The sequence below is a fragment of the Giraffa tippelskirchi genome, chromosome 12, assembly GCF_054371585.1.
Source record: "Giraffa tippelskirchi isolate mGirTip1 chromosome 12, T2T-mGirTip1v1.2.pri, whole genome shotgun sequence".
NCBI classification, from domain to species: Eukaryota; Metazoa; Chordata; class Mammalia; order Artiodactyla; family Giraffidae; genus Giraffa; species Giraffa tippelskirchi.
In genome coordinates this window covers 74,904,842-74,932,452 of record NC_137286.1, presented here as the reverse complement: position 1 = coordinate 74,932,452, position 27,611 = coordinate 74,904,842, and the positions used below count along the sequence as shown (strand labels likewise).

At 42.0% G+C, this 27,611-nt stretch overlaps 1 protein-coding gene across 8 annotated transcripts in view; it reads right to left on the bottom strand.

Moving 5' to 3' along the window:
- Positions 1 to 27,611, bottom strand: part of DIAPH3 (diaphanous related formin 3) — a 543,512-nt gene that overhangs the window by 504,541 nt on the left and 11,360 nt on the right. For 2 of the 8 annotated variants that reach the window (XM_081551707.1, XM_081551706.1), the window contains exon 2: positions 9,207 to 9,239. The exons of the other annotated variants lie outside the window; for them this stretch is intronic. In XM_081551707.1, the coding sequence (XP_081407833.1) occupies positions 9,207 to 9,239 (33 nt within the window). The remainder of the gene's footprint in view (positions 1 to 9,206; positions 9,240 to 27,611) is intronic. 8 annotated transcript variants of the gene reach the window in all.

Below are 27,611 nucleotides of genomic sequence, written 5' to 3'. Positions count from 1 at the left end.
TTGACCTTACCATTCACCATTCCAGCCCACTACAACTGTATACTGGTTTTGTACACAGGTTTTTTCCCCACTGTTCCCAGAGGGCATAGACAGATTATTCATCTTTGCATGCCTATAACAGTACCAAGCCCTCAATAAAGGCTCCATGAATGAATGGATAAAAGGATGAATAAACAAGTCTGCATACCCTACTACATCTTAGCATACTCAACTCTGAGAACTCTTGATCTTATTTCCACGATCCTACTGATTTGAGGAGGAGCTCTCTAAACCAGCCCATAAATATTTAAAAATCCAAGATAGCACTTAAGTGTTACTACTGAAAATCTAAATACAGGAAGTGCTAACTAGCTCATATTAATCTGCTCAGAAAGGCCCACCAAACTGAGTGAAGAGTTGAAGTTTTTTATGACTTATTTTCAGGTATATTCAGTTGTCCAGCTGGTGTATCTGCCTTATTTTACTCCTTGACTGATTCTTGGCTGCGCTGGGTCTTCGCTGCCGTGTGCAGGCCTCTCAGTGCAGCGACTCCCCTGCTGCAGCGTGCAGGCTCAAGCCCCGCAGGCCGCAGTAGTCGTGGCACACGGGCCCAGCTTCTCCTGGCACTGGGAATCCTCCCAGACGAGGGTCACACCCACCCCACCACATTGGCAGGCGGGTTCTTAACCACTGCACCACCAGGTAAGTTCCTGGTATATTGACTTTCCACAAAATATTTTGAATATATAGTTTTGCAGAAAAGCTGTGGAATATATTTCGATACTTTTTGCTTTATCATTCGTTTTTAACTTTAAAAGGAAAAATAAATTAATAAAAATGCAAAATGAACTTAAATTACAGTACAGAAAGCTTTAAATCTTACTAGGCCAGTATGATAAAATTATTTTAAATTATTCTTTTCCATTGAACTTTTTTTTAAAAAAAAAAAGGTAATGATTTAGGTTCCATGACCAGACTTGGGAGTTAGGCACAAATTCAGATAATAAAAATCATTTTATTTTCTTTCATAAGTGTGATGTCTAATTTATATCCATTCCACAAGAAACAGCACATTCAGGTAGGCTGGAGGCCTAGGCTGCAGGCAGCCAAACGGAGGCCTGTCAGGGACACTGGCCTGAGAGCTCAGGCTCCAGTGATGCAGCGGCACAGGGACCACCCAGGAGCGCAGCGGAGTCAGCCATCCTGAGCGGGTCTGCAGGCCCGCGGAGAACCGGGAACGCTTCTCACAGATCCCTCAGCACCCACGCCCAGCCCATGGGACCCCCGGGCCTCTCAGGCACCCTTCCAGAGGACCCGGGAGGGGCACCAGGTCAAGCTCTCTGGGGCCAGTCTGCCAGCTTCCCGGCTGCCCCACAGGACTTCACTCAAGTTAGTCGTGCTCTCTCCTGCCTCAGTTTCGTCACCTCTGAAAAACGGAATAGTAACAAGGCCTACTCAGAGGCTCGTTGTGGAAACTAAATGTGTTTATAAAGCTAGTATTTGGAATGCTACTTAGCACACAGCTAATAAACAGTCCTCACTATCACTTAACACACCTTTTTCCAAGCAGCAGCTGTGTTTTTACATTCTCTGAGTAAATTCTCCAGCAATTTACTTCACTCCTGCTTGCTGACTGAGATGTATATCAGGTTAGAGAAGCAGGGTCCTACCATGGAGGCCTATGTGCCATGGCAAAAAGCTTTAGGCTTGACCTATAGGTAAAGGTGCAACTACGCACGCAGTTACAAATAGGGCAAAGTATTGTCAGGCGTGCAATTCAGACAGGTCATGCTGGCTGCTGCACAAGAAGCTAGCTTTTTTTTAAAGTCAGATTTTTTTTTCTTTCCACAGGGTGGATCTTAGTTTCCTGAACCAGGGATCAAACCCATGTGCTCTGCAGGGAAAGTGCAGAGTCTTAACCACTGTACCACCAGGGAAGTCCCCCAAGAAGCTGGCTTTTTAAGAAGCAATAGCAAGTTGTGAGAGTCCTGATGAAATAATAAGGGGACTGGTACTCTGACAGAAGAGAAGCGAATACATTCAAGAAATAATCAGAAACACTGGAAGGGTGAAGTTACCTTCTATGAAAATATAGGAACAGAAATATGCTTAAGAGGGAAGTGACGAATTTAATTTGGGGCACAAAGAGTCTCACATAAAAATGAGACATCCATCTGAAGGTATTCAGTAGGCCAGTGCATGGATGCAGTAGGCCAGTGCATGGATGCCTCAGCTTGAGGAAAAGCCACAGATACACACAGAGGTGATCACCCAAGCCAAGCACCAGAGACAAAGCAGGGCAGAGTGGCTGCAGGAAAGCAAGCTGAGAAATGACGACAGTCTAAGAAAGGCAAAGGGGACACACACATAACAGAGACAGAGAGGGAAAAGGCCGAGGGATGTGGAAACCTGTCAAGTTTGGTGCCACAGAGGCCAAGAAACCTTTGTTCTTCAAAAGGGAAGGAGATAACTGTATCAGGCAGAGCAGAGAAATCCATTACATGTCCAAAGACTAAAAAGTAATGAATATTACTGAGGATAAAAAGGATCATTTCATAATGATAAACTGAAGCAACACAAAATGCATATGCACTTAACTGCAGAGCTTCATAAAACATGAAGCGAAAGTTGAAAGTACTAAGTAAAATGTTAAATCCAAAATTATAGGTGGACACTTCAACACTCCTCAATAATTGTTAGAAAAAGCAACAGAAAATCAGAATATAGAAGATGTGAACAACACAATCAACCAACTTGGTGTATTTACTTCTTATGCACCAATTCTAACACAAACAGAATACACATGAGCATCCACCAGGACAGCCCACATTCTGGGGCAGAAAGCAAGACTCAAATTGAAAAAGACTGAAATCACACAAAGTATGAAATCACTGGTCACTAGGGACTTAAATTACAAATCAGCAACAGAAAGATACCACCGAAACCCTCAAATATTTGAAAATTAAACAAGCTATATCTAAATAATCAATGGGGAAAAGAAGAAATCAACAGGAAACTTAAAACTATTACAGATATTCAGAAGCTGCTGCTGCTAAGTCGCTTCAGTCATATCCGACTATGCGACCCCATAGACGGCAGCCCAGCAGGCTCCTCCATCCATGGGATTTTCCAGGCAAGAACACTGGAGTGGGACGCCATTGCCTTCTCTGATATTCAGATTAACAGCTAAAGTAGTTCTCAAAAGGAAATTTACAGCATAAAATTCTCATTAGAAAACAAAAGTTCTCAAATAAATTATTTAAGCTTCCACCTAAAGAAGCCATGAAAAGAATAAAGCGAAAGTATAGAAATAATAAAGATAAAACAAATAAATGAAAATAAAAGAATAAAGAAAATTAGTGAGACCAAAAGCCAGTTCTTTGAAATAATCAATAAAATTGATAAACCTCTAGGCACACTAATCAGGGGAAAAACAGAAGACAAATCACCAATATCAGAATTGGAAAAAGAGGAAATAAATACAGATCCTACATTAAAAAGACAAGGAAATATCACAAATAATTCATAATTCAACAACATAAATAACATGAAAAAAATTCCTTGAAAGATAAACTACCAGGTCTCACTCAAGAAGAAATAGAAAATTTGAATAGCCCTGTATTTAGTAACAGACATTTCATCACAAACAAGACAGGAATGGCAAATAATCACATGAAAAATATCCAACATCATTAGTCACTAGAGGAAATAACGTGTCATATCTTATAGAGCTAAACCACATAATTCACCCTCCAAAAAGAAAACATATGTCCAAAAAAAATTGAGTTCAAATGTTCATAGCAGTTTTTCATAATAGCCAAAAACTGCTAACAACCACACTGTTGAATATATAAGTCAAGTTTAGCATTACTGAACAAGGAACACCACTCAGTAATAAAAAGAGCATGTTTCTGATACACCCAAACGTTAGATGAGTCTCAAAAGCATTATGTTAAGTAAAAGAAGCCAGACACAATGGCATGATGCAATGTGATGCCATTTAAATGAATTCCAAAACTGAACTACTGGATAGCTCAGAAAACTGATTAGTTTTTTCCAAGAGCCAGGAAGGGTGAAGAGAACTGACTGCAAAGGACACAGAGGGACTCGGGGAACACAGAGGTGATGGCAACGTTTTTTGTCATGACTGTAGTATATGCATGATTGCATACATTTGCCAAAATGCATACTGCACTTTTAAAATTAATGCATTATATTATATGGAATCATACCTCATTTTTTAAAGTGCTTATTACAAATTACTAATATATATTACCTAATTTAACTCTTAAAAAAATCCCTATAAGCAAGAATGCCAAGGCTCAGAAGCCCCGTGACGCACTCAAAGGCACATAGCTGGTACGTGGAGGGCGGGCACCCTCACCCTGCTTGCCGACACGCGCCCATGTGGACTGAGCAGAGGCTCACAGAGCTCAGAGCTTCCTCCGGCTGCGGTACAGGACATGTCTATTTTGCTAGTCGTAATTGTAGACTATTTGGTGTCATGAAGTCAATTTAGTGGACTTTCTTTTTTTCCATGGGACGGATAGGAGTAAAAGGAGTAGAAAGTAAGGGAAAGAGAAAATCAGAGTTCATTAGGCTTTGTTGTTGTTCGGTCGCTAGGTCGTGTCCGACTCTTTGCGACCCCACGGACTGCAGCACGCTAGCCTTCCCTGTCCTTCAGCATCTCCTGGAGTTTGCTCAAACTCATGTCTATTGAGGCAGTGATGCTATCTAACCATCTCACCCTCTGTCATCCCCTTCTCCTCCCGCCTTCAATCTTTCCCAGCTGCTGGTGCTGCTGCTAAGTCGCTTCAGTCGTGTCCGACTCTGTGCGACCCCATAGACGGCAGCCCACCAGGCTCCGCCGTCCGTGGGATTCTCCAGGCAAGAATACAGGAGTGGGTTGCCATTTCCTTCTCCAGTGCATGAAAGGGAAAAGCGAAAGTGAAGTCGCTCAGTCGTGTCTGACTCTTAGTGACCCCATGGACTGTAGCCTACCAGGGTCCTCCATCCATGGGATTTTCCAGGCAAGAGTACTGGAGTGGGGTGCCACTGCCTTCTCCACTTTCCCAGCATCAGGGTCTTTTACAAAAAGTCGGCTCTTCGCATCAGGTGGCTAAAGTATTGGAGCTTCAGCTTCAGCATCAGTCCTTCCAATGAATGTTTGGGGTTGATTTCCTTTAGGATGGACTGGTTTGATCAGGTTTGACCATTACACTTAGAAACATTAAATATAGGTTCTTAAAAACTTTTGTTTCAACAGAGAGAATATGTGTATGTGTGATGGGCTACAAACTAAAGTGTATTTCTTACTGTGGATCCTAGTCAAAAAAGCTTGAAAACCATTGCTGCAGGTCACACAAGGGATTACAATAGTAATGCTGGCTATAGCGAGATAAAAGGAGAGAGGAAGATCAGCAGGAGGACTGCACTTTAGACAAATGGTTCTGAAGGACAAGGGAGAAAAAAGCAGGTCAAAAATAACCCCTACCCCACAAAAACACCCAGGGGACACTTTGATGGAAAACTTAGCATGGTGACGTGCACATTCAATTTCATCCAGCTTGCCTTTCACACTTGGCCCCTCACTGTCCTCCTCCCAACCTTTTTATCTGTACAAGGAAACCTTTCTTTTCAACCCAAGTATAAACAAAAGAGTGTTGTAAGCTAAATTACTTTTTTCACCTTTATATTACCCTAGCACCTTGAACAGCATTTTACACACAGTAGACGCCCAGATATTCATAGAACGAACACTGTTTAAAGTATATTAATTCTGCCTATGGACCTCAAGGCTACTGTAATACTCCATTCTCTTAATCCAACAGTGTCCTATGAAATTTAATTCTGACAGTAATTTGAAATGTGAAGTACTTTTGCAGGCCTTTAACAAAAAGCAACCTAAGATGAGTTTCTAACATCAGTGTTTCCGAAGATGTCTCGATTAATGTTTTTAAAATATTGTTATTCAAACACATGACTACAACAAACTTCTTTCCTATATGCCTTCTCCCAAGTCCTGCCCCACACAAGTCTATTCACATCAGGAAGTTCTATATTAAAGGCATGCATGCCACCCATGTCGCAGTGGTGGGAAAGGTTAATTAGAAAACACACTGCTAGCACACGTCGAACGTCAGTGGCAAAGGCTTCCCAGCGTTGTGACTTGTCAGGAAGAGTTTAAAGAGCCCTCAAAGGGTCCAGCTATCCTTGCTCGCCTCAAACCTCTGTACGATCTACGACACACACACACCCTGTAAGACTCAACTGCAAATGAATCAGTCATACCACCCCTCTGTCTACATGGGGAAGTATATTTTACAGCGGGTAAAAAGGGACAGAACGGAATGCAACAGCTCAACATACTTTAGCTTAAATGAGACTCACCAAAACCCTATGAGGAAAACAGAAAAGGTATAAAATTAGTCCTGCTTTATGTATAAGTGAACCATCTAAGTGATCTGCCACGGTCACAGAGCAAAGAAGTGGTGAAGTTCTGTCTTCCAACGAGAGACGCCTGATTCCAAGTCCAGTGCTCTTTCCTCACGGCAGCAGTCAGCAGCGACCGAGAAAGGGCTACTCGGGGTCTCCTGCTCAAGACAGCCATGCTTAATGTCTGGCCTCCACTACCCTGGGCCAGCTGCCTAGACTAGACTGCCTGCTTGAGCCTCCCCTGGAAGAGAAGGGGAACAAGGAACCATCTAAGGTGAATGCAGGCAACAGTCAGTGACCCAAGCAGGTGTCAGAAAGGCTGAGAGCAGGTCCCTGTCAAAGCCACTCCACCCTGTGGAGAGCCAAGATCCATCTCTGGAAAGCCTGCCGGGACCAAGCCAAGACCAGATGCAAGACAAACACAATACCAGGCAGGTTAGCAAAACCGAGATTCACTCTTTCATTTGTTCAACAAACTGATGAAAATGCTTAACATGTGTCAGATAACTGGTCTGCAAGTATTAATAATAACATGCTGTCTCAGTCTTCAAAAGATTTAAACTAGTGAGAAAGACAGATCATAAATCATATACTGCTTTGACAAAAATATGCACAGGGTATGGTAGAGCCCAAAAGTTCTCACCTTACAAAGCCAAGGGACAAGGAGAAGGAGAAAGGTGAAGAAAAGAGGCAGGAGGGAGGAAGAGCCCATTAACTAACAGAAAAATCAAAGCATGCTGGCTTCCAGCGCAGTAGGCTGAAGCCACTCCACAGCATGACTGTTTCTAGAACGTGGGGTAGAGACAGAGGGTTGGCAAAGCGAAAAGACAGAGTAACACAACAAAGATAAGGGTGGGATCTGAATGAAGAGGGAAAAAACATAGAGTGCCCATAAAATAAGAACAGGCCTCAAGAACACCATCACACAGACTGCCATGCAGCAACGGGAGGGAGCGATGACGCACACCACCACAGGCACGTGCCTTGAAAACGCTACGTCAAGCGAGAGGACTCGGCCACGGAAGAGCAACTGACCCCACCTACATGCAATGTCCAGAAAAGGCAAACCTGCAGACAGAAAAGAGACTGGCCATTGCCTAGGGCTAGGTGACTTGGGAATAAATTGGGAGTGACTATCCATAGGCATGAGGTTTCTTTTTAGGTGATGAAAATGTTCTAAAATTGATTGTGGTGATGGTTTTACAGTTCTACAAATATATATTTTTTTTTTAATAAATTTATTTATTTTAGTTGGGGGCTAATTACTTTACAATATTGTAATAGTTTTTGCCATACATTGACATGAATCAGCCATGGGTTTACATGTGTTCCCCTTCCTGGACCCCCCACCCACCTCCCTCCCCATCCCATCCCTCCGGGTCATCCCATTGCCCCGGCCCTGAGCCCTTGTCTCATGCATCGAACATGGAATGGTGTTCTGTTTCACATATGATAATATACGTGTTTCAATGCTATTCTCTCAGAACGAATATATTAATACTAAAAAACCATTGAAATGTCCATTTTAAATGGGTGAACTACATGCTATATGAATTATATCTCAATGAGGCTTTACAAACATACCACTCTAAATTCTCATAAAGGATCACACATAATAATTGCACATGGTTTTATTGTTGGCCTTAAGAAGTCATTTGAAAGCTAAGTCAGCACAGAAAGTGTGTGGGTTTGGAGCTAGGAGGAACAAGACCTCAGCCACAGCTACACCACTGCCAGTGGTGCATATGTGGGCAAGCTACCTACTTAAGTTGCCTGAGCCCCACTGCGCTCAGCACTAAATAAGGACATCACCCACCTTGCAGGGTGAGAAGTTATACCCAAAATCTTCATTACTGCTCAATATTACCACCATTTCTGAATATTGTCCTATAAAAAATATGTTATCCAGAAAAGTTTATATAAATATCCTTTCCTTAGATTCTATCCAGAAGAGAAAATGTAGCATTCTAATTCAGTTTTTAAATCGTGCATGTCCCGATCTATGTCTCATTCATCTTTGTGTGCCCACCTGAACCACATGCCTAAGATGGCACTTTTGGATACCAGGGTGCTGAACAGTCTGTGAGCTCACTGTATTCCAGGTACTGTTTCATGTTTGACATAAAGTGAAGCTGAATTCAAACTCTCATTATCAGAGCACTGCGCCTGGCCCTGTATCATGCTTCTGTATTATTGATGTTCCTGTTTATCTGGGTCTTGCCATTCTTTACCACTAACCTAGCATTACATTCAAAAACATATTTCTCAGAAAACTTTATTTGAATATATAAAAATCTACAACAGTGCTATGAAGTTTTAAGTACTTATAAGAAAGCTTATTGTTTTCAGCATGCAGAATATAGGATAAGGCTTATCCAATTCTCTTGTTTTTAAACAAAATTTTAAGGATATATCAGTGATATTTTAGTCTGGCTTTCTTTAATTAGTAACTACGTATTTTTGAAAAGCTGACATGTCTTTAGCTATTGTACCTCTTTCTGAAGTGTGCAATTCATCCCCAAAGAAAGAGAGCTGATTTGAATGATTCCAAGTTGACTAACAAATTGTGATTAAACAAAAATTTTAAATGAACATATTGACTAGTCCCTTTTACTATTCAAAAGCAACAATGTAGTATATTTCACCAGTTCAACCTTTACTTTAGCACTGTAAAGAGTCCATTTCTAAAACATGCAGTTTGTAGCCATCTTAAAGGTGATAGCGGAGCACACCATCAACAGCAGAGGGTTAGTTAAGATTTGTAACAAAGGAAGCCTCAAGGATCATCTTACCACATCATCCGTCAGTGTCCTGATATTTAAATGCTGCAAATGAAAGAAATCAATCATATCAGTAATTTACAACAGCTTTTTTAATTTTAGTTAATAGAGTACATTTAAAATTCTACAATGTTAAGTTGAATATAATTAAATTCCTGACAGTCTAATAAAAATGCATTATATATTGTTTGAATCACTTTCTCAAAAAGATGGACAAAAGTTACCTTGAATGTGATAATCTCCTAAAATTTCTTGGCTTTGTAAACCTCACAAACTAGAAACCTCACTGTGGTACAAAAAATATATTCTCCCAAAGAACAGTATTAGCTACCATTAAGTATTCAGACTTAGAAGGCAATGGATGTAGGAATTTAAATAAGATTTTCAGAAAATTTTTCAAATGATAAAAGTGAAACTTTAAATCTGCCATTAGCATGCAGCATAATAGATAATGAAGTACTTCGCTGGCTTAATTAACTTAAACAATTCCAATAACAGAGAAGAGAGTACTGGAATAACTATTTGCATCTTTAACATCAGTTTGATTTATCACCAGTGGTGACAGCAGACACTTTTCAATTTCATTGCTACTTCTTTGAGAACCCTTTTGCTGATTTCCTTGCTAGACAAACACTAGGCCACTTTAGAAAGTGAATAAATTGGTTTCCTGCAAAGTGGAGTTCAAGAGCAAAATTAAGCATTTGGGGGAAAAACAACACAAGTTTTTATAAATTCTGGAGTTGGGGAAGATTTTGTACTCAAGTAGTTGAAGTCAGTTTCCACTTCTTATTATTCATTGTACCATTAGACCTTTAAAATGGTAGAGAAAGGGTCGAGCACATTTCCTAAACAGGAAATCAAGTCAGGTCTACAAGTATAAAAGGACATGGGTCAGCCGTCAACATCTAATCCTGGAGTAGGAAATGGTAACCCACTCCAGTATTCTCTCTTGGAAAATCTCACGGACAGAGGGGCCTGTCCACGGGAGCCTGGCTGGTTACAGTCCACAGCACTGCAGAGTTGGACACGTCTGAGCGACTAACACTTCATCATCTAATGGAATAAGTGGCACATAGGTAAATCCAACATTTATCGACAGAATGAAATTTATCATTCACACTTGTACATACAAGAATTCACTGTAATGCTCAGGAATCTATTCTCAATGATAATTCAGACTGAAAACCTGTACAGCATAAAGCACTACCCTAGAGTCTTCTCCCTTTCAGAGATGCTCTTTCTCGCAGAGCAGGAGAAACGGGGACAGAAGGGAGCTGGCATGAGCTGAGTGTACACCAGAGAGAATGCAGCCGGACCGGTCAGCACGCCACTAGGCTCCAGACTGAACTGCCAGATCAGCAGACCACACACTCTGAACCAAGAGCAAACTAGCAATAATACTGGATTAAGGAAAGAGTAATCTGAAGCCTGGACTGTAGAATTTACGGTTAATCACTGTGAACCTCAGCACTGAAATTAACAAGTACGCACAGGGGCCCCTGAGAGCGGGAGTGGCCCTGAGGCGCTACAGGCCAGTCTCAGCCCAGAGACCGGAACTAGAATTAAACCTAGGTCCACGTGGCTCCTGAGTTTGCAGAGAAAGAACCAGAGGCAAGCCTGTTTGGGGTCCCCCCCTCTAACTGCCAGCTGTGTATGTGCCCTCCCGCCAGCAGGGTATTCCAGCCAACAGCACTTGTTAACCGTGAGTGTGTGATCAGAAGCTTCAGTCGCGTCTCTTTGCGATCCTATGGGCTCCTCTGTGCATGAGTCTCCAGGCAGGAACACTGCAGTGGGTTGCCATGCTCTCCTGCAGGGGATCTTCCTGACAGAGGAATCCAACCCATGTCTTTTATGTCTCCTGCACTGGCAGATGGGTTCTTTACATCTAGCGTCACCGGGGAAGCCCTTGGTTAAACATACTGCTCTCTCATTCTCCAACTAGAAGTATCATCCCAATCACAACTCACATCACACCTGAAATGGGTCATTTCAAGTTCATCTGAGAAGAGAAAAGGAATAGAGCCAACTTCTGATACAACAGCTCTAAGCGGCCTAAGGCTTGAAAAGGGAGGCTAATGAAAAAGCATCAAGCTGAAGTCCTATTTGGAAGAATATGTCTTAAGAAAGTGAAAAACTATACTGACACAAATGAATAATCCCAAAATGCCAGTTTGAGTTGCCTGAGGAAAATGCCATAAAGTGACGTTAAAGGAGAGAGAAAAAACAACGAAAGCATACCAACAATTTCAAGAGAAATGAGACTAGGACCTATGCAAGATTTATGAACTAAAAACTGCACAGAAGATAAAGTACTGTACATAAAATGTAGAGAATATAGGTTACACGATGTAAAATTCAGAACATGTAAATAAACAAGAGAAATATTTTTATCTACCTTCAAAGACCTAAAAATAGGACAGCCTTTTAAACTAGAGTTGGACTCATAACTTTTAGAAAAATAGTCGCTCTTGAGTAGAAACAAGACACATAAGGGTTCATTTTTTGGTAACTTTTTTTTTTAATGTTGTTAAAACTATTTCATTGAGGGTCTAGAAACTCAATTAATTTGTTAAATGCTTGGTCTGTTCTTCAAATACTATACAGTCATGCATGTAAGTCCAATTACAAACTATGTTATTAGGGACAATCTTTCACAGCAAAGAACATGTGCTGTATTACAACAGAATTATAAGGCTTACATAGAAAAATAAGAAAACCTAAAGCATGGGAAGGGGAAGTTTAACAGCCTGAGAGACAAGCAAGAAGCTCAGGTCAGGTTCATGATTCCTTCTCCCCTGGACCACACTTATCTATCCATTCTCCCTCCAGCAAGAGAAGCCAGTAGGTACAATGGCAGCAAGTTCAAGGGGCCATGACAGGACTAGAGATGGTGACTTAAAGGAAACTCATCTAAAAGTGTTGGCTGCTACAGTAAAGACAGAATAAGCTCTACCTCAAGATTCAGCTTACAGAAAATAGAGATTATATAGCTATTTGTTCACCCAACACACAATCTGAAACAAACCTCTAAAGACAAACGAGCTTTAAAAAATTTGAGTAAATAGAACGATGAGTAATTTCTCCTAAAAACTTAATTGTCTAATCACAGTCCATTTCAAACATGATGGGGGTGGGGGAGGAGAAATACTAAATATTTAGTGAAAAAATGTACAGGTTAGAGCAAGTGGCATCTTTTTGTAGGATCTCTGAAAACCAATTATTAATTCAAGCTTATCACAAAGTTTAGGTTATGTCAAAGTTCTACCTGTTTAGATTACAGACTTCTAAAAAAGTGGAGAGAGAAGGAGAGCAGAAAGACTGACATAAAAGCCTCAGATAACTCTGTGGAGTTCTGGCCTTGCTTCGTAGATACGAAACTACAAGGGTGATATCTTTAATTTAAAAAAAAAAAAACAAAGGCTTTATTATAAAGAATTATTGCTCTTATGCTAGTAGGCTAAATACTGTTTAAATGTCTGGTTAACCAAGACACTTAAAGAAATGAAGTATTTCTGTTTCATAGCTACCAGCATGCTCCTCACTACATCGTCTGGTGGTGAAAACAGGAACTGCCCCATCAATCCAGTTTATGAGCAGAATTTGCTGACATCCAGACCAGAAAGGGAACAGAAACATAAAACTACTAGTAAATGAAATCGAATAGGAGCACTTTTAAAAATGAGAACCTGACAGCAACATTAGGGTTGTATCTGCGGGAGTGGGGGAATAAAGTTGAAAGCACAGAAAGTTAAACCTATTAAAGCATTTACACCTAGATGTGGCTTTATGACCTTTACTTCCATTATCTGGCCTGTGATTCTATAGGTGTCAATGCTTTATAACCACGGGATAAAAACAAAAGTAGTGATAATATCAAAATACAAATAACTCTGAAGCCAGGACCACTGGCAACCAGTTAAGGTCTGGTACTTGCACAGGGGCAGTCTCCTCCTCAGCCAAGCCTGACCCACCTCCCTGCGGTCCGATGCATCTCAAATTGCTAATTCTATTTCTCCCTGAAAAGCAAGCAGCTCTGCATACAGACAGGCCTTCTACTAACACAGCTCCTAGAATGAATGGTCAAGAGGATCACTCTGAAATTCAAAGAGAGAACAAGGCTTTAAATATTTTTATACAAAAGAACAAGAGAATCAAAAAGCTGGGGTGGGGGTGGGGACACAGAAACACAGAACACAGGCTTCTATATTCCCATTTCAGCAAGGCATCAAAACCTTTATTGAAGACAGCACATGCTGTCAAAAACCAGATCTAGAGCTTTCAGAGTGCTGTGCAAAACGCTGTCAATATCAAGAGGTATGAAGAACAGTCCTTGTCCTACCAACTTAGTTAACAAGTAACAAAGACCAAATAAATTATATAATACAAAGCAACGTACAAACCTCTGAGGTTCACATGCAACGAGAAAAAGATTCCAAACTGTAGCCTAAAGCTCTTACAAATTTTACATTTTCTTTCATTGGTTGGCACTTGTGGGTTAGCAGGGAGCAAGAGATCTGTCTACTGATGTCCTCAGACACATGAAGGCCCACCAGCCATCAAGCTAGCAGGCTCAGATCACTGTCAGCACAGTCAGAAAGTGGAAATATTTTAGAACAATTGCAACAAGCTGTGGCAATTAGTTCCATTAAGTTTATGCCGCTTAACTGACTCATTATGAGAAGTTGCCAACAAGAGGCAAACTGTAAGGCTGAAGCCTTCAGACATGAGTGGCTCAGACGCACTTCTGATAAGCTTGGCCCCGCAGACCGGCGGGCTTTCGGCCTGTCGGTGTGCACCCAGCCGCGCCCTGTACGAGCGGACAGGCCCCACTTCCGCAGGGCCTGGAGCTGCAGGGCGGGGCGGGGCCTGGGGCCCAGCGCCCAGGCTACCTCGCTCAGCACTGAGCATCCCAGGCGGCATGCGGGCCAACACCTTTCCCGTGGCCCGCTGAAAGCCCGTGTCCCTGGAACGAACGTAAAGAAGGCTGCAGAGAAGAAGCTCAGCCGATTTCAGAGTGAGAGACAGGGAGTCGGTAGTTGGGGACAGTCCCTGAAGGCCCCCATTAGCACTGATTTAAGAGAATTCAACAATCCCTGGGTGCACGATGAACTGCCAATTGCATCGTTTGTCCAAATGCTTAATCTCTTTCTAAGGTAAGATAATTCAGTCTCATAAGCATATATTTAGTACCTAAGTATCAAGGATTGTTCATTATACCAAACCACAACATGGCACTATTTGCTTGATAAAATGGGTGACAGGTTCTGACCAACACAACCAAGTTACACCTTGAGGGAAAAGGGCCAGGCTCAACCCTCTCTTAATCATAATCTGCTCACATTTTTTTTTAAAGTCCAGATTATTCCCTTCCACTAATGCAGTAACGAATATGTATTTTAACCTAGTAACATTTTTGGGCCACACACCTGTCTTTATTTTAATATCAATGCTAATTATAAAGAGTATAGAAATGGGAAATGCTACCAGTAGCAACCGTGACACTAAACACACCTGTGGATAAATCTAAGGGTCATCTCCCCAGGAACCACATGATACACCTAGAAAATACCACTCTTCAAGGGCTCCAATATCTCAGAAGGGTTCAAAAATAACCCTGAAGCTTCCCCAGCCCTGAGGACAAGAGCAGAGCTGCTCTTTGATACTACAAAGGAAAGCTTTGTTAAGTCGCCTCACTGTTCATGTGGTCATTTTTGCAGTTTGAGGTAGAAGAAAGTGAGTGAGGCGATGTTAGAACAGGTGAGAAGCAGAAAAAGCTCACCAGCACCTTCATCTGTTCCTTTAGTCAAAACCGTAATCCTGCCTATTTCAGGACGATAAACACGTATCTACTGTCCATTATCCAAGCTTCAGCACTCTTACCCTCTAAGAATCCAGACCTGCCTTCTCCATAACTCCTTCTTTGTAAAAGACCAGCTTTCAGGAGGAGGCATCATTCAACCATTTACAGATGTGAAAAGAAAAGATTCATTTCTAAAAGGGCACAAGGTTTTCAAAAGGGTCAAAAGTCTGCCACGTAACTGCTAGAAAACAACTACCTCTCCAGAAAAAGCAATTCTCAAATTGCTACTGGGCACTCTCACCTGGATTACACATCACAGGGCTGAACACCTTACAAGTCATTTTTCATTCTAGCAGAATTCCTGTGTTCCTCTTCCTTCAAAGGGAAAACGTAATGACTAATCCTAGGAACACAGGTTTCATATCTATTTTAAGATATTCTCTTCAGCTGTTCCAATTTCTTTCACCTAAACTACCAGATCAAAAACTCTTCTCTAATGGGTCCAGGAAAAGACAATTCAAACCCCTGAACCCCTTTACAAGTAAGTCTTGTTCCAGGTCATGAGAACCAAAAACCTTTTCATCACCTGAAGGCTGAAAAGTAAGGTATTGGCAGTAGGGAGATTTTAAACGGTCCCAGAGATTCCAGGATCAGCCTGAAGCTTATCCAACTACTAGGTTATTTCTGAGACTGCCTCATCTCTTAGATGTCATGCACAAGACACAAAGTTAGACTGGATATTCCTGAGGCTCACATGGTACCAAGCATCAGTGCATCTATTATTTGAGAAGGATTTTATTTCTGTTTACATTCTAGCATCACCATAAATAAATTTGGTTAAACCTTAGAGAACAATTTTGGTGAAATAAATCCAATGTTCAAACTAAGAATTCTACTAGTAATTATTCTTTAACCTAGTAATTCTATTTCTAGAATCTATACGAGAAAATAAGAAATACAATCATGTATTCTTATACACAAACATATATATCACTACAGTGTTATTTTAGATAACCAGAATTGCAATCAACCTAAAACTCAGAATATGGGAAAGAGTAAATAGATTACAGTTCTGCCATAGGGAAAATGCTTATAATATAATGTTACATGAAACAAAGTTAAAGTAAAATTGCATTTGCAATATAATTCTAACTTTGTTAATATATATACTCATGGGAAAAAATCAGACAGGAACCATTGTTAATTTTATCTGTCTGAATTGTGGGATTTGGAACTTTTTTTTTTACATTTTTTCTGTATTTCCTCAGTTGTCTAGAATGAGCATATTTATTTTATAATGAGAAAAGTTTTTTAATTACTATGGATAATACTTTTCACACCAAGCAGAAAATACAGATTCATTCCTTTTTAAATAAAGATGTTATGTATGAGACAGTAAAAGAAGTAAGAATAAAAATCTAATAAATACTGTGAAAGCCTCTTTAATAGGCTGAGTTTCTTGATGCATATTTTCAAATATGTCAGAATACATTAAGCACATTATTCATTTGTTTTCTAATCCACATATATAAATTAACCTATCTCAAAAGGCTCCTTGGTTTTGTGAATTATTGATGCTGTCACCTGCTAGAGACTTAATTTCAAGAAAAATATACGAATCACTACATCACAAGCACAAATCCTTTTGACATAAATTCAATTTCTGTGGCAACAATAATATATTGACTTAGCTTTATTTTTCTACTTTATGACACTTATTAATGTCAGAAATAAAAGAAATCTATCATTGTTCCTTATTGAAAATGTAAATGATCCCATGCCATCTTGAGAAAGCTAAGGTAAGTACCACTCACTTGATAACCCCTTAATGCAAATGAAGACATGATAACAAAGTATAAGAAATAAGACATGATTTTTCAATCTAGTCTCGTAATCCTTATTTTTTTGCTACTACAGAATACAATTAGGCTCCCAACATGTGCAAGACACTACAGTAAATATAAAGGGGACCCAATCCCTGCCCTTATGAGTTTACAACCAAAGGATCAGCAAGACAAGTGAGTGAATAACCAAATGCAAGACAGTGGGACAAGCACCGTAACAGAAGTGCTCAACGCTGACAGGGAGAAAAGGCAGAGTCTCTATTATATGCTAATTATATTTGCTAATTATATACTAATTACATTTGCATAAATACTTGCTAATTAAGACACAAATATTTAATAACCATCTAAAACTAAAGCAGAAATAAGTTTTAGCCATGGTTTAGGGAAAACTGGTAGGGCAAAATTTACCCTCACAGAATGAGAGACTCCTAAAACATTCATTCACTCAACAAATATTTCTTAAATATTACTATGTTACTGGCAAGGGATCCATCAGTAAAACAACGAATTCTGTCCTAGAAAAGCTCCCCTTCCACTGGGGAAACAGACAACAAACGCAGTAAGTTACAGAAGATGTCAGAAGGTGATGAGAGCTCCACTAAAAATGAAAAGTTCTTCAAAGGCAGGCCGGCCCGCAAAGCAGAGCAGGAGGATGCAGTCTTAAAAGGAGGAACTGAGGCGAGCCTAAGGCTGACTGAGAAGGCAGCATCTGAGCAGACTGGAAGTGGACTAAGGAGGTAGCTATGTGGACAAGTGGGGAAAGTACTTCAGATAAAAGAGCAGCCGGAACAAAGGTGATTAGGAGAGAGCCCGTCTAGTGTTCAAAGAAGGAGAGCGCCAGAGCAGTTGCAGTGACAGGAATCAAATCAGAGAAGAGGAAGGGGCAGATCCGAACCAGGCCGTCTGGAGGACGTGGGCCTTTATTCTCCTAACGGAACAGTTTCAAACGCTCAAGCATAAAAACATGCTAACAGTATCCACATAAACAGCAAGGGACAGTTGACTCCATTTTATCAGCAAGTCTGCTGTTGCCGTTGTTCAGTCGCTCAGTCGTGTCCAACTATTTGCGATCCCATGGACTACAACACGCCAGGCTGCCCTGTCCTTCACCACCTCCTGGAGCTAGCTCAAACCCATGTCCGTTGAGTCGATGAAGATATCCAACTATGTCATCCTCTGTCACCCTCTTCTCCTCCTTTCCAACGAGTCAGCTCTTCCCATTAGGTGGCCAAAGAGTGGACCTTCGGCTTCAGCATCAGTCCTTCCAATGAATATTCAGGACTGATTTCCTTTAGGATGGACTGGTTGGATCTCCTTGCAGTCCAAGGGATTCTCACGAGTCTTCTCCAACGCTACAGTTCAGAAGCATCAATTCCTCAGAGCTCAGCTTTCTTTATGGTCCAACTCTCGCATCCATATATGACTACTGGAAAAACCATAGCTTTGACTAGCTGGACCTCTGTTTGCAAAGTGATGTCTCTGCTTTTTAATACACAGTCTAGGTTTGTCCCTGCTTTTCTTCCAAGGAGCAAGCGTCTTTTAATTTCATGGCTGCAGTCACCATATTCAGTGATTTTGGAGCCCAGGAAAATAAAGTCTGTCACTGCTTCCATTGTTTCCCCATCTATTTCCCATGACATGATGGGACCGGATGCCATGATCTTAGTTTTCTGAATGCTGAATTTTAAGCCAGCTTTTTCACTCTCCTCTTTCACCTTTATCAAGAGGCTCTTAAGTTCCTCTTCACTTTCTGCCATAAGGGTGGTGTCATCTGCATAGCTGAGGTTTTTGATATTTCTCCCAGCAATCTTGATTCCAGCTTGTGCTTCATCCAGCCTGGCATTTCACATGACTACATCTGCATATAAGTTAAATGAGCAGGGTGACAATATACAGCCTTGACATATACTCCTTTGCCAATTTGGAACCAGTGCATTGTTCCATGTCTGGTTCTAACTGTTGCTTGCTGACCTGCATACAGGCTTCTTAGGTTTTTCTGAGTGTTAATGGTATTGAACCACCCTCCTTTCCGCTGCTGGGGTCTCTCACATGCTGTCATTTTTCTTTGGGGCTGAAAATTCCAGTCAGCAGCAGTTTCTCAGCACCATCCCTAAAGCCAGCATGCTGCCTGGGTCTCAGGACATTGACAGCTTCAGGGGAAAATAAGACGTGAGGGAAGCAAACAGACTGAGTAGGCAACACACATATACATTTACAGTACGGGTGGGTGAACCGTCAGTATCGTCAAGAAATGGTGACTCCACCTCTGTCGTCCAGGGCTCTTTTGTTTACAATCACTGTTTGGCAGATCATGTGTGTATGTTTTTCTCTTTTCTTAAATGTGTCAGGAACCTCGTTTCCCTTATCTTTGCACTAGACATACCACAGTGCGGGGAACTTTGCCAGTGGTTTAGAGTTTTTGTTTTCTTTTCCTAATACAAATGCCTGAGTAATATCCCAAAGCAACTGAATCAAAACACCCAACAATACAGCCTGTCATAAGTACTTGAGCTCCTCCTGGTGACTCTAGTGTATAACCACTGCTAGCAACCACTAAACTGGGCAAACTACTAAGAACTCGGTCTTTCAGTGCCTAGCATCAAGGAATCTCCAAAGTCCCACAGGGGCAGCTAAGGCAGACATCTGTCGGTTTATGTGTCTCAAGCACACAATCCCTTCTCTGTCTCAGAGTGGGGACCGGCAGTCTTCCTGTTCCTTGTTGGCCAGCCCTGCCACAGCTGATGTAAGCAGAGCTCAAGCAAAGCCAATCAAATCCTCACTCTCCCAGAAATCCAGACTTGGGATTCAGATATGAGAATAAGGACCAACAGCATCACATATACCTAGAACTGTGAGGCTCTGGGATTAGCTGTGTCAAAATCAAAGCAGTAGAAGCAACACAATGCAGAGACACAACAGTGGAGCAGATGCCTCTTAGGAGGCAACAGGAGACAGTGTGATCCCAGCAAAGGGAAGCTGCCAGCTTTCAGTTCTCAGCTCCAGTCCAAAAGAGGAACAGCTAAACTTACTGTTTTTGATCCCAGGAGACAGCCCCGTGCATCTTTACAATTGCTCTTTCTCAGCTTAAACTAGATCGTGTATGTGCCTTTAAGCCCAAAAAAGACCTTGACTGAGACAGAAACCAAGATTGCAAAATGAAGGCTTAAGCACCCATATGATATAGCCGACCTCACTTCACCATTACTAGCAACAATTACTGAGCATTACTGTAACTACTAACACACCCAACCATCTTACAAATTAGCCATTATCCCACCTTGGTTTAGTCACTAAGTCGTGTCTGATTCTTTGTGACCCCATGGACTGTAGCCCGCCAGGCTCCTCTGTCCATAAGGATTTTTCCCAGGCAAGAATACTGGAGTGGGTTGTCATTTTCTGCCCCACGCAACTTCCCAATCAAGGGATCGAACCTGTGTCTCCTGCATTGCAAGCGAATTCTTTCCCACTGAGCCACCAGCGAATGCCCATCTCACTGATCAGGAAACTGACTGTCACACAAGTGATCTGCCAGAGTGGCCAGTCTGAGAACGGAGTCTTGGTCACTGAGACCCAAACCCAGGCTCAGACCCCTCCCTTTCCCTTCCCTCAGTCTTCGCGGTCCCAAACCTAGGGAGGAAGACCCACAGCAGAAATAAAGCAGTTTCTGAGTTGTTTATTAGGCAAAGAAGTTGAAAATAAAATCTTAGCAAGAAAGATAAGCATAATTCCAACTGGACAGTTATTAAGTGTTATAACACTGACTACAAAGTTTTATCTTGAAAGTTGAATACAAGAAGCTGGGAGAATTGTAATTTCTGAAAATTGACACAAAAAAATATGTTTTGCTAGGGAGTTTCCCTTATATTTTTTAAAGTTGCTTAAGTGTAAAATAGAAATGTAAAAAAAAAAAGAAAGAAAGAAATGTAATGAATATTTTTTGTTATTCATAGAATTTACACTTTAGTACATGCCTTATATAACATGTGCTTCCAAATAAGACTAAACATAAGCCACAAAAATATCCACATTTCAAAATATCATTAAAATATATACACACACAAGTCTAATTAAAGAAAATTTCTTTTAAATTATTGATGTTTGAACTTTTTTAAATAACATTTTAAATCACCACTAAGTTTTCTTGCATAATTTGATTACTACTTTTTATTACTACTTCTAAATTGATTTGTTACTTAAAATGAGTCAAAAAGATTATTGCATATTTAAAATTCGACATCTGAAGAAGGGAGAAAAAGAGCACAATTCCAGCTCTTACACACGGTCCCAGTACTATACATAAAATGTCGTTACACTTGACACTTCTTTTAGAAATACTAACCAAGCAAGGTATCATTATTGAGCATCTAAGATAGCAAGGGGCTCCCCAGGTAGCACTAGTGGTGAAGAACCTGCCTGCCAAGGCTGGAGATGTCAGAGATGCAGGTTCAATCCCTGGGTTGGGAAGATCCCCTGAAGGAGGACGTGGTAGCCCCTCCAGTATTCTTGCCTGGAGAATCCCATGGACAGAGGAGCCTGGCGGGCCCAGAGGAGCCTGGGTCGCAAAGAGTCAGACACGACTGAAGTGACTTAGCATGCACTCAAGCTAGCAAGACATCACGTCTGGTCTAGTATACAAATACCTATAAAACACAGTACCTGTCCTCAAAGGAGTTTACAATTCAATAGGTTTCAGAGGAAAAAATAAATAACCTAGGTCACTTATTTCCCTTTTCAGCTATTCAAAAAATAATGTAACATAAGAAACTATCTTGCCAGTGCTACACATGCTGAAACACATGGGTTCCTCACCTTAATATTTTTCATTGCACTTCTGATCCAAAGAAATCTGAGATATTTGGATACAGAAATTCATGAATGAGGTTAGATACAGAGCAGTGCAGTACTGTATCAAACTTACACTGTGTTACACGATGACACAGCCACATTCCAACACGTAACATTCTATGTCACAATTCAGGTTTTAAACACACCAATTTCTATACTCAAGCTGCAAGATCAAACAACTGCAGCCTAAACTGCCCTTGGCAATCCACCAACAAAGCCAAGGAGACTTCAGTGATGACTCTCTAGTAATAACCCAAGTGTATTTGTAAAGGACTTCTGAAAGCACACAGTTTTATATTGATTACCACACCATTCAAGCACAGTAACAAGACAAGTCAACAAGGGTTACAGGGGAGTCAGCAGCTGACAGCCACAGGCACAAAGGTCCCCCAGTGATCATAATAACCTGGAGCAAATGACTGATCACCGTCAGTTCTGTGAGGATATGAAGATAAATCTACTGTACCTGCTTTTTTTATATTATGGAGATATAATTTACATACAACATTGTGTAACTTTAAGGTATACAACATGTTGACTGATACATTTATATTTTGCAATATGACTGCCACAGTAGCTTTAGCTAACACTTTTATCACATCACATAATTATCATTTTTTTTAATGCTGAGAACATTAATAATCTAATCTCTGAGCAACTCTGAAGTTTATGATACACCATTGTTGACTATAATCACTATGCTGTACATTAGATTTCCAGAACTTCTCTTCTAAGTTTACACCCTTTAACTCATCTCTCCAAAGTTGATCTCCTTTAACACATTCCCCTACCCTGCTTTTTCAGATTCTCCATGTAGGTAACATCATACAGTATTTTATTTGTCTTTCTCCCTCAGGCTTTTCTCACTTAGCATAATGCCCTCAAGGTCCAAGCATGTTGTCACAAACGGCAGCAAGTCTTTCCCCTGGGTGAATGTGATTCCACTGTATATATTCAGTGTGTGCCGTACCTTCTTTATCCGTTCACCTGTGCACGGACACTGAGGGTGCTTTCATGTCTTGGCTACTGTGAGTAATGTTGCAATACACATGGGAATCCAGAGAGGTTTTTTGGCTGCGCCGGGTTTTGTTGCTCCGCGCAGGTTTTTCACTAATTGGGGCAAGTGGGGGCTACTCTCTCGTTGCAGTGCCTGGATTTCTCACTGCAGTGGGCTTCTCTTGGGGAGCATGGGTCTAGGTACACAGGCTTATTAGCTGTAGTTCGAGAGCTCAAGAGCAAGGCTGCGGTAATTGTGGCCCAGGCTTAGCTGTGCCGTGGCATGGAGAACCTTCCCAGGTCACAGATCCAATCCGTGTCCCCTGCACTGGCAAGCAGATTCTTGACCAACCTAGACCAGCAGGGAAGCACCATAGATACCTTTTCGAGGTTCAGTTTTCATTTACTTTAGACATATACCCACAGCTGGGATTGATGAGTCTTATAATAGTTTTATTTTAAATTTCTGAAAAACCTCCATACTGTTTTCCTTAGAGGCTGAACCAGCTTACATTCCCTGCAACAGTGCGCAAGGGTTCCCTTTCCTCCACATTCTCGCCAGCGCTTGCTCTCTCTCTTCTTGATGACAGCCATCCTAAGAGACGTGATCCCAAGCCTGTTTCTGTTATCACTGAAGGCATTTCACTCACAAACCCATCGCTGAGGGTAGCTTCAGAGGCTGTGAAAGTGTATCATCCTTGTCTGAACAAGATGTCCAAGTTACCCAGTAGGAACAAACCGTCACATCACTGGAAGGCAGTCTGACCTACAAATAAAGACTCTGAGGCCACAGGCAGTCCCTTTAAACATGAACGTGGGTCAAAGTATGGCATTAGCCATTAGTCACATATGGCTATTTCAAAAGTTAGTTCCAACTAAATCAAATTAAAAGTCAGCCCTCTAATAGCATTAGCCACATATGACTAGTGATATCAAATTGGACCCAGCAGAACAGAAAGCTCCATCATCACTGAAAGTTGTACTGAACAGCACTGATACAGGGAGACTCCTGTATCACTAGGTAGCTAGTGAAATGAATGAATCCATGCTGGAAGGAAACCTCAAGTCAAAAAAAGTAAAAGATCAAAGAGATAGTACTTGGAACACCAAGAGAGTAGGAAGAGGGATAAGCAAAGATTGGACGAGAAGAACAAGTTAGAGCACAGATTTGAAGCAATGCTGGGTCGGTGCTCACACTCTGAAGTCTAGTAAGATGAAGCTCCAATACTCCAGCCACCTGATGCGAGGAACTGACTCACTGGAAACGACCTTGATGCTGGGAAAGATTGAGGGCAGAAGAAGGGGCGACAGAGAATGAGATAGTTGGATGGCATCACCGACTCAATGGACATGGGTTTGGGTGGACTCCGGGAGTTGGTGATGGACGGGGAAGCCTGGCACGCTGCGGTTCATGGGGTCGCAAAGAGTCGGACATGAATGAGCAACTGAACTGAACTGAACTGAACTGAAGATGAAGACCAGCCACTGGGTTGACAGTTGTTGACCTGCCAAATTTTAGTGGAAAGACAGAAGCAAAAGTTGAGAAGCCTGTGGGAGGTGTCTGAATCCCCCCTTTACGAGCGCTCTCTAACCTTGGCAATGCCATCATGACAGGAGCAATGAGCTGAGAGCTGTTTAGTACTTAAATGTTAACCCTCAATATAACATATTAAAACATTATGTCTAACTATAATACATCCCACCTCATAGATGAATAAATGAACAACAACAGTAACAAAAGTAATTTCCCAAGGTCACAGAGCTACCAATTTCAGAGCCAGGACTTAAACCCAGGTTACCTTCAGAGCCTGAGTTCTTAAAAATGACACAATATGGGCTCCCTGGTAATACTGCACCACTTGTCTCCATGCCAGACTGAGTGCAAGCCTCCTGAAGTCAGGGACCAAACTGTACCCAACTGTGCCATTCAAATATTTACAGAATAAATGAAAACAACAAATTCACAGAATTTGGCTATAAGGGAAGGACACAGAGCATGGTATAGAGAGGTGTCTGGGTCATGGGAAAGTTGGGAGAGGGAGGGTGTTTGGTTTTGCTCCTGCTTTTTCTTTCAGAGTAGAAGATATTTGAGCATTTTAATAAGATGGGACCTGTGAAGAGTGAAACAACCTCTTGCAATGGAACTGGATCAAGATCAGGGGCAAAGGGGTTAACCCTGAATAGAAAACCAGACACTTCTACAGATACTGGAGGAGAAAGGAGGAAGAGTTGCAGATATAGATTATTGGTGCAACAGCAGGAAATTGAGCCAGTTCAAGCAATATGGGCTTTATCTTCTCTCTGAAGAAGGTGTCAAGGCTGAGCGTGGAGAGGCAGGAGAAATGATCTCTAAGACAGTTTCAGCGAATGCTGTGCCAGGGTAGCTCCAAGTAGGAGCTACGCATACACACAGAGTATCAGTAAAGCATCCAAGTGAAAATGATGAAAGTCATCACTCTTTCTGTGTGGGGAAAATCTCAACTGGGATGTAAGGGAGTCGGTCAATTTCACCCTGAACTCTTATACTGTTGGGCTTTTTAAGAGGTTCATACATTACTTTTTCAATTTAAAAAACTATTAACAACAAAAAGGAATCAGACCCATAGAGAAGGTAAAAAGAGTGAATACAGTCTCAGCATAAATGCTGAGAGAAGTAAAAAAGGATGTAACCAAAGAGCGGGGCCTTCCAGTGGCTCAGCAGTCAAAGACCCACCTGCAATGCAGGAGACACAGGCAGGAGATGTGGGTTCAATCCCTGGGTCAGGAAGATCTCCTGGAGAAAGGAAATGGCACCCCACACCAGTATTCTTGCCTGGAAAATCTCAATCCATGAGGTCGAAAGAGAATCAGATACAACTGGGCAACTAAGCAACAGCAGCAGCCAGAAAGCTAGCTCAAAGCCAGGGCCCTGGCCCGTCCGGCTGCATTCCACCCACCAGGCTGCGTCCCCCGCCGCAGCACCTCGGAACGTCCCACACCTCTCTCCTCGCCTCAGTCCCATCAAGCGTAACACCAGGGTCGTGAGAGTCCTACTTTAAAGCACTGTAGTAAGTGATTAAAGCAGTGTACAGTCCACCAAGAGAGCTAAGTAAGTGCAGTGCCAGTGATGACGACTGTGATCAAGAGCACTGGAGGCCCTGCCAATCAGTAGGTCCACAGATTCCCCACGTCTAAGGCTGCAGTCTGCAGGGCAGGCGGGGTCTCCTCCAGGCCACAGAGCATGGGTCCGTCACTGAGAAGCCTGTCAGGTCACACCAGGCTTGGAGACAGGAAGCAAGTGGACATGGATGCCAGTGCTCTTTTTCTTTATTGATATTCCATGTTATATCAGGTTTGGGGAGGCAAGGAATGTGAAGGCATCCTAGTTCAAAAAGAGTCCTGGGTTCCTTCTGTAGGGTGTGGAGCAAATGCTGTCAGCAGGGGGCTGACAGAGAAAGGAAGAGAGGCCAGGGCAGAAGATGAAGGTCTAAATGAAACAGAAAGGAGGGGAATGCAGCCAGGCACCAAGCCCCTTTATCTGCTCGCTACTGGAATTGAGGTCGGGTCCCTGGACACCAGGAATGGGGGAAGCAGGATGGAGGGAGGCGGCAGCAGAAGGAGAAAGGTCAAGACGCTGTCAGCAACTGAGAGCTGGTCACCTGCCCTTCAGGATGCCCAACACTGCAGAGGTGGAAATCTCCCCTACTCTGGGGTCTGGGAAAGACTCAAAAGAATACAACTACAGTCTCCCACTTACAAAGGGGTGACTTTACGATGATGCAAATCCTATACTTATTCGATAGAAACTGTACTCCAGATTTTAAATTCTGACCCTTTCTAGGCTAGCGACAGGTGCAGGGTCCTCTCCCAAGGTGGGGCCACATGGTCACAGGGGACGCAACCGCTCCGGACTGGACGACCAGCCTGTTTACCACTTTCAGAACAGTGATCAGTACGTGACAAGAGACATTCAACACTCCATCATAGAACAGGCTTTCTGCTAGATGAGTTTGCTTGACTATAAGCCAATGCAATGCTCCAAGCATGTTTAAAGTAGCCTAAGCTAAGCTATGATGTTCAGCAGGTTAGGCATAGTCCATGCACTTTTGACTTACGATATTTTTAACTTACAACTAGTTTATCGGGCCCTAATCCCATGCCAATTCCAGAAAGAGCTGTAATAAAAGCTGTCATGTATTAACTGCTAGTTTTGTGCCCAAGCTATTATAACAACACACATTACCTCGACTAATCGTCACAATACTATGACTATCTATTCCACTTTACAGACAGGGTAACTGAGGCACAGAAGTTAATTCACCCAAAGTTATATAACCCAAGCCTCTCTATCACAGTGGTTAGGGGTGGGAGGTAGGTTCTAAGCCACGCTGCAAGGCCCCTGGAGGACCTGAGTCAGCAGGCTCAGGCCTCCAATGACCCAGATATGTTTCTAGTCTCTACATGCCCTCCCAGGTGGTGTTGGCGGTAAAGAATCCGCCTGCAAAGGGGACATGGATTCGATCCCCGGGTCGGGAAGGTCCTCTTGTGTAGGAAATGGCCACCTGCTCTGGTACTCTTGCCTGGAAAATCCCATGGACAGAGGGGCCTGGTGAGCTATAGTCCATGGGGTTGCAAAGAGTCGGACACAACCGAGCAACTAAGCACACACTTCCATGCCCTCACCCACCCCCACTGCAATCTTTCAGAGAAAAGAAAATAGACATTAAAGGTATATCAATAACATTTAAATTTAAATTAATCATGACTACATTAGTGAATCAGGCGGTGTTAAGATTACAAGAACAGTTTTGAATAGATTTTCAATTAACCAAGTGTTCACGTTGTAAGCTTAAGCCTGTGTCAGGCACCACCAAGAGAGAAAGGGACTTCCAAACACTTACAAACATATGCACATAGCAACTGAAAGCAGGCTCAAGATAACACATCAAT